At 41.1% G+C, this 7500-nt stretch overlaps 1 protein-coding gene across 5 annotated transcripts in view; it reads left to right on the top strand.

The window, feature by feature from the left end:
- The window catches only part of LOC122264431 (aminopeptidase N), a 66620-nt gene that overhangs the window by 49748 nt on the left and 9372 nt on the right, over nt 1–7500 (top strand). For all 5 annotated transcript variants that reach the window (XM_086543872.1, XM_086543874.1, XM_086543871.1 and 2 more), the window contains exons 2-8: nt 1976–2299; nt 4429–4677; nt 5227–5435; nt 5849–6004; nt 6286–6416; nt 6636–6813; nt 7019–7202. In XM_086543872.1, coding sequence (XP_086399998.1) covers nt 2081–2299; nt 4429–4677; nt 5227–5435; nt 5849–6004; nt 6286–6416; nt 6636–6813; nt 7019–7202 — 1326 coding nt within the window. In that variant the 5' untranslated portion in view covers nt 1976–2080. The remainder of the gene's footprint in view (nt 1–1975; nt 2300–4428; nt 4678–5226; nt 5436–5848; nt 6005–6285; nt 6417–6635; nt 6814–7018; nt 7203–7500) is intronic.

Raw genomic sequence — 7500 nt, 5'->3', positions numbered from 1 at the left:
CCCCCAACCCACGTCTACCCCCCCCCCCACCTCTTCAGTGTGTTTCGTCGCAACTTCTGCACTAAGCACTTAAGGTCGTTTTTCGGGTATTTCTATGATGTATTAACAGCCTTGTGGTACTCAGGACGTTCGACTTCCTTGCCAAGGTCAGCTCTGTTTCCCTTCAGGACATATTTCCATTTATTTATCTTTAATTCGTGTATCTATCTGTCTATTCTATGCTTACTACATTATGTTTGATATTGTTAATATTTGTTATTTACTGTTTACTTTATAGATTATCCCATTATCGGTTATTTTTACATTTCTCCGATTTTAGTGATTCTCGTCTGATCTCTGCTTATCTTCGCTACGTTGCTGGATCTCTCTCTCTCTCTCTCTATCTATCTATCTATCTATCTCTCTCTCATTCTCTCTCTCTCTCTCTCTCTCTCTCTCTCTCTCTCTCTCTCTCTCTCTCTCTCTCTCTCTCTCTCTCTCTCTCTCTTCCTCTCTCTCTTCTTCTCTCTCTCTCTCTCTCTCTCTTCTCTCTCCTCTCTCTCTCTCTCTCTCTCTCTCTCTCTCTCTCTCTCTCTCTCTCTCTCTCTCTCTCTCTCTCTCTCTCTCTCTCTCTCTCTCTCTCTCTCTCTCTCTCTCTCTCTCTCTCTCTCTCTCTCTCTCTCTCTCTCTCTCTCTCTCTCTCTTTCTCTCGGCCGATTTCAACACATGTGTACTCTACAGAACACTTGTGTAACTCATCTTCATGATCGGATAGTCACAGGTGTCCGGGGCATGTCTGGTCATGTCACAAATGTGCGGTTGCTGTTGTCAGGTGTCGATTTTTCATGTGTATTTTATGTTGTTGATACATGGTTTTATGGTCTGGTCTTATGTTGGCATCATGTGTCATAGGTTGATATATTGTCGGAATATAATATTCTTATTTGTTTTATCCATCCGTTTTAAGTAAAATTTCATGTTTTATGTATCATATTTTCTTTAAGTAAAGTTTCATGTTTCTCGTTTGTTTCTTTGTCTGTTTCTCTTTCTTCTTCTGTGTGTATTTTCTATTGAATGATACAGGATTTTTTTTTTTTTTTTTTTTTTTTTGAGGATATAACAGGAGATTATTATATTATCATCTTCTGTTGTAATTGAGTGTGTTTGTGTGTTTGAGTGTCCGTTTGTGTATGTACTGGATCCGTTTTTATACGAAACGATACGAAAAAAGCAAATGGGAAATATGTAAAAATATCATACACATTATTATTAAAGTTATTTGTAATAAAAGCAACCAAGAACACTCAGTTCGACCTTCACTTCCACCAGTTGTCCAGCACGTCGACAGGAAGCGTTCTTGCAAGCTCGAAGAATATTTGCGGTGAACAAAATGCACATCATCCTTCCGTCACATTGCAGGATGAGGATTTGGATATAAAGAATGATTGAAAAGGACGCGGTGATATTATGTACTTATCGATTTACTTGAATTTTCGGATACCTTCCTTATACTCATGACAGGATCGGAATCTATTCGCAAAAAGTGTTTATAACCTTCCTTTGTTAGATCTGTGTTTCCACCTATTGATTCCGGGTATCCACTGTGGTTGCATAAAAGGACTCTTATATTTATCTATTTCTGCGAACTCATGTGATTTCCCATCTATAGACGGGTATATCCAATAGCTTAGCGCATCATTTACTCTCTTTGTAAATTTGGCAACATTGGCGGCGGATGTGGATGTCTCAGTCATTATCCTAATCGTTCGCTATCTCTTACATCCTTTGGTTACCACAACCTTACCTTCCCTGTGTTCAGTTCTTGTTTTGTATTGAATAGATATGGATTGAGAGAGAGAGAAAGAGAAAGAAAGACAAAAACACAGTGTCCCACTCACCAGCATTCAAAATCTTTCCCTCCAATGAACGCGTTTCCTCCAAGACTGACGCCAGTCCCTCACCAGCAGATGATTAACACCTTCCTTCCTTCCCACAGCTCTCCAGAGACAGCAGAAGCGAAGGAGGACAGACCAGGACATCCCCCCTTCCCCCTTCCCTCGCTCCTTATCCCGAGCCAAGCAGATAGGATCGGCGCCCCACTATGACGGGCTCCAGTAGAGAGACACTGGCGATGGAGATGAACCAGTCCGCAGCCTCCGTGTCCTTCGGCAAGAGGAACGGCTGCTACGTGAACCGGAGCGTGGCACTCCTTCTGGGGCTCCTGTTCGTGAGCGCCACGGTGGCCACGGGGCTGCTCGTTTACTACTACGCGCCGCAGGTCAGGTCAGAGCATGACCCGCTCAACCTCGCAAGGACCTCGGTAAGTCATTGGACGGATAAAGATGAAGATAAAAAAGATAGGAAAATAAAAATGTATGCACACACACACATAAACACATACGTATATACATACATTAAAAAAAAACACACACACACACACAAACAAACAAACAGGCAAAGGACCACGCACAAGATAAAGTCCTCCTACCTGAGGAGAGCCACTGTAGGACCTTATCTCCCCCACCCTCTTCCCGTTCCTCCCTAACCCCCCTACCCCCTAACCCCAACCCCCCACCCAAACGGAGAAATTTAATCTTTGCGAACCTGATTTTCATCTTAAGAAATCGACCATACACTTCAGATCTCATCTAGGTCAAAAGTGCCTTGTTAAGTAGACAGATTATGAAACGGTTCTACCTCTGCTGATTTAAGATTTTGATGATAACAACCATGATAACACCCATGATTATTTCTTATGAATCATTCATTGTCATTTCGGAATATTGTCGATTGGTATTCTGTTTTTTTTATTTTTTCTCCTTAATTATAATTTCCTGTTATTTATGATTATGTAGTTCCCTTTTTCAATTGCAAAATAAAACGTAGAAAATGTTACGCATAAAACTCTCCAACTGGATTACTAGATATTTTCATTCCACTAATATCATATACATCATTATCATTAGTACTATTAGATATTATAAACGTTATAATAAACATTATTAGTATTATGGTTATAATCATTATTTTTATCTTTATAATCATTATCCTCATTGTTACTTTTGTTTTTAACAATTTTGTTATCTTTATCATTACTATTATGATTACTGTTATTATCATTATCATCATTATTATAATTACTATGATCATTAACACTAAAAGTATTAATACCACTGTCGTATTTATCATCATTATCGATATTGTTATCAATAAACATTTTTGTCATTATCATCGCTGTTACCATTATCATTATTATCATACCATTATTATAATTATCTTTATTATCATTATTATCATCATTTTCATTATTATCTTTATCCTTATTATCATTATTATCGTCATTGCCATCACAATTAGTATTAACATTATTATTATCACTATCATTATCATTCTTGTTGTCATCATAATTATGATAATTAGTATCATTATTACTGTTATTATCTTCATCATTATTATCATAATAATTATCATTATCACCAACATCCTCATCATCATAAAATCCTTACGATATTTGCTCAAGACTATCTTCATAGGATAACCCTACGTCATCATCATAGGTAATCTTATCCTCTTTCATGGTCTACCTGGCCACAGGAACCTCTTGAAAACGGAAAAGATAAAAAGGACCTCCTTATCCTTCTTATCTTTGCCTTAATTTTCCTAACGAGATAAGGATGGCGTCAGCCGGAAGAGCGTGTCATGAGGGGGAGATGGGGAAGGAGGGGGGGGGGGTAGAGGGACAGAGAGGGAGAGGCGGAGAGTGAGAAAGATTGATAGATAGAGAGAGGGAGGGAAAGAGACAGGGAGAGAGAGAGAGAGATGGGGGGAGGGGGCAGAGGGAGGGAGGAAGATAGAGAGAATGAGTGGGAAAAGGAGAGAAATAAAGAAGGAGGGAGTGAGGGAGGGGGTAGAGAGACAGAGAGGGGGGAGACGGAGATAGAAAAGAGGACAGAGAGAGAAAGAGAGAGAGAGATAGAGAGAGGAGAGAGAGAGATTCAAAGGGAGACAGAGAGAAAGAAGGAAGGAGAGAGAGAGAGAGAGAGAGAGAGAGAGAGAGAGAGAGAGAGAGAGAGAGAGAGAGAGAGAGAGAGAGAGAAGGGGGGTATTCTCTTGAATGAGAGGAAATGATGATAAAAACTCTTCCTTTCTCCAGATTGTTCCGGATTAAAAGATATACACACGTGCGCACAAACACATACACACACAAATACACACACAAAAAGACTATCTGAAATGGATAAGAAAACCTGAAACAATGAATGTCATGATTTAAGTTTCGTCGGTAAAAGAAATAAAAATGATCCCTCAGCATCTATCTGATCATTGCCATTTTCCCTACCATTTTCCATAAGCTGACACCCCCTATAACTCACCTCTGATCAACCCAACTCCCACCCTCGACCTCATCCTCAATAAAAATGTTAAAAAAACGCCCTTCCCCGCCCACAGGTAGCCACAGAACGCCCCATGGTCCCAACGACGCCCATGTCCACAGGAGACAAAGATCCAGCCACGAAAATCGACGTGAGGCTCCCTCGATCCGTGAAGCCTCTCCACTACCTGGTGAAACTTCAGCCTCTTATCAACGGGAACTTCAGCATCTTGGGTTACGTCGAGGTCGAGATCGAGGTGGTTGAGGCGACGTCGAATGTAACGCTCCACATCGCTGATATTGTTACCAAGAATGAGACGATTAAGGTTAGTCTGTTATGTTCTTTATTAAAGGTGTGTTTGTGTTGGGGATTAATGGGCGGCTTTCTTCGTGTTATTTCTGACTTTATTAGCCAGATTCGTTGCATCAATGAGACTAGGAATTATGATGCATGTTTATATATAATTGCTTCTTAATAGTTGTCAAGGGAAGTGTATAGCTAAGGCAAGTTATCATAAATGATGGATGGGTAGTCTTTGAGATCGTAATTTTTCAGCCAGAAAAATATAATCCTGGTCATCATCCTCATCCCCATCCTTATCTTTATCCTTATCCTTATCCCTATCATTATCTCTATCCTTATCCTTATCATTATCCTCATCCCCTCACCCCCTTCCCAATCCCCCTTCCTATCCCCACCCTTATCCTTATCCTTATTTTCATCCTCTTCCTCATCCTTATCCTCATCTTCATCCTCTTCATCCTCATCATAACCAATATCAAGACCATTATCCTCCTCCTGTGCACCATCACCACCATCGCTCACACCACCACAACAACCATCACCATTAACCTTACCCTACTGCCTTCCACAGCTCGCCCCTTCGGATCAAGTCCAGGGCCCCGGACTAACCATCGCCAAACACAGCTACGATAACGAGAGGCAGTTCTACGTCGCCGAGCTCGAGAGTGAACTGGAGGTGGGCAAGAAATATGTCCTGTCTATGGAGTTCGAGGGTTATCTTAACGACAAGCTGCATGGATTCTATAGGTCCACTTATAAGGCTGAGGACGGAAGCGATAGGTGGGTGGGCTTGTCGGTTAGTAAGTGGTATCATTAGTAGTAGTAGTAGGATAAGGTTTTATCATTACTATTTTCATTGTTATCATTAGGGTAATTGTAATTGTAATTGTTATTATCAATATTATTACTATCATTATTACGAATACTGTTATTATCCTCTTTATCATTATCATTATCATTACTACTATTTTTACTATTATTATCATCATTATGATCATTACTATTATTATCATCATTATGATCATTACTATTATTATCATCATTATCATTATGTCTGTATCATCATCAGCATCAGACAGACAAAACAGATAGAAAGACAGATACAAAAAATGAATTAATAAACAAATGAGAAATGATAACAAACCAAATAATAAACCGCCCGAGCTGACACGACACCCGTTCCACGCCCACAGATTAATAGCCTCGACCCAGTTCCAGCCCACGGACGCCCGCAGAGCCTTCCCTTGCTTTGATGAGCCGGGCATGAAGGCCACGTTCGAGGTGTATCTGGGCAGGGAGCAGGGCATGTCTTCCATCTCGAACATGCCCAAGTTTGAGTCCATCCCCATGTGAGTCTTTTCGTTCCTTTTCTTCCTCCGTGGTTCATTTATCTATTTTTTTATCTATTTGTTTGTATATATATTTTTTTTATGTTTTTTTTTTTTTTTTTTTTTTATGCTGACTCGTCTTTTTAACCACTAGACACGTTTTCCATTTCGATGTGAAAAGAAGTATCTTGAGGCAAAGACATTTTTGTTTGATTAACAGCCACTTTTCTTAATCAACTGTCGGTATCTTCTTTCAATATGGCGCGGAATATCTTTAATAAAATACACCTTTCTTGCAACAGAGAGGGACAACCTGGCTGGGTGTGGGACCACTTCAACACAAGCGTCCCCATGTCTACCTACCTGGTTGCTTTCGTCATCTCGGACTTCGATCACATGAACTCCACTGCCAACGACCATGTCCTGTTCAGAGGTTGGTTATGTTCATTTATATGTGATATAGGACCGGAAGGTATAATTAATTTGTTGAAAAATGGATAGATAGCAATAAGTATAAAAATACTGCATGATCATTAAGGGAGAAAAGGAACTAAAGCGATTGTCTTCATCGTTCGCAAAATGAGTAAAAACATCTCCCCAGCCTCCCCCCCCCTCCCCGACTTATATTCATATCCATCGCTCCTGTTGACAGTGTGGGCTCGCAATGCCGCCATCGAGCAGGCTAACTACGCCTTGACAACAGGACCTGACATCCTCAGCTTCTTCGAGGATTACTTCAGCGTGCCCTTCCCTCTCCCTAAGCAGGACATGATTGCCATTCCGGACTTCTCGGCAGGAGCCATGGAGAACTGGGGCCTCATCACCTACAGGTTGGCACTGTTTGGGTTTCGTAGAGTGTTCTTAATGGTATTTCTGTTAATGGGGCATCATCACCTGAAGTTTGTTGGCACTACCCAGAGTTAAGTGAGGTGCTCATTTTCATAGGTCACGTGTCACAGCCACTTCACCATGTCATTTCCATATCTCACGCGTGATTCATTCATGTCTCACCTCCATTCCCAACTACTCCGCCAGAGAGACAGCCATGCTCTACGACCCCGCCGTCTCCTCAGCGTCCAACAAGCAGCGAGTGGTGGTAGTTGTGGCCCACGAACTTGCCCATCAGTGGTTCGGCAACTTGGTCACGCCCCAGTGGTGGACTGACCTCTGGCTCAACGAAGGCTTCGCGTCCTTCATGGAGTACCTGGGTGTTAATCACGTAAGTTGTTCAATAAAACACAGTCACAATAAGGACGTCAAAGAATTCGTAACGTTTCGAAGTCCTGCAAACTTCCTCTTCGGACGTGTAACGACATCTTTTGCGATCTTATTGTGGCCTTGTTTTCTTTATTTGTGTGTACACGTTACGTTCGTTTCATGTGATTTGCTGATCAGTAGAATGGCATTTGTGTGACTTCATCATAGAACCATGTGTCTGGGTGACTGGTGTATCGGCTATTGTTCACAACTTTCTCATCTGATTGTTAATTCTGCATGTCAGTGTTTGCTCACGTAAG

The sequence above is a fragment of the Penaeus japonicus genome, unplaced genomic scaffold, assembly GCF_977035675.1.
Source record: "Penaeus japonicus unplaced genomic scaffold, GWHDUDI00000001_assembly GWHDUDI00000014, whole genome shotgun sequence".
Classification (NCBI taxonomy): Eukaryota; Metazoa; Arthropoda; class Malacostraca; order Decapoda; family Penaeidae; genus Penaeus; species Penaeus japonicus.
This window is presented reverse-complemented; position numbering and strand designations above follow the sequence as displayed.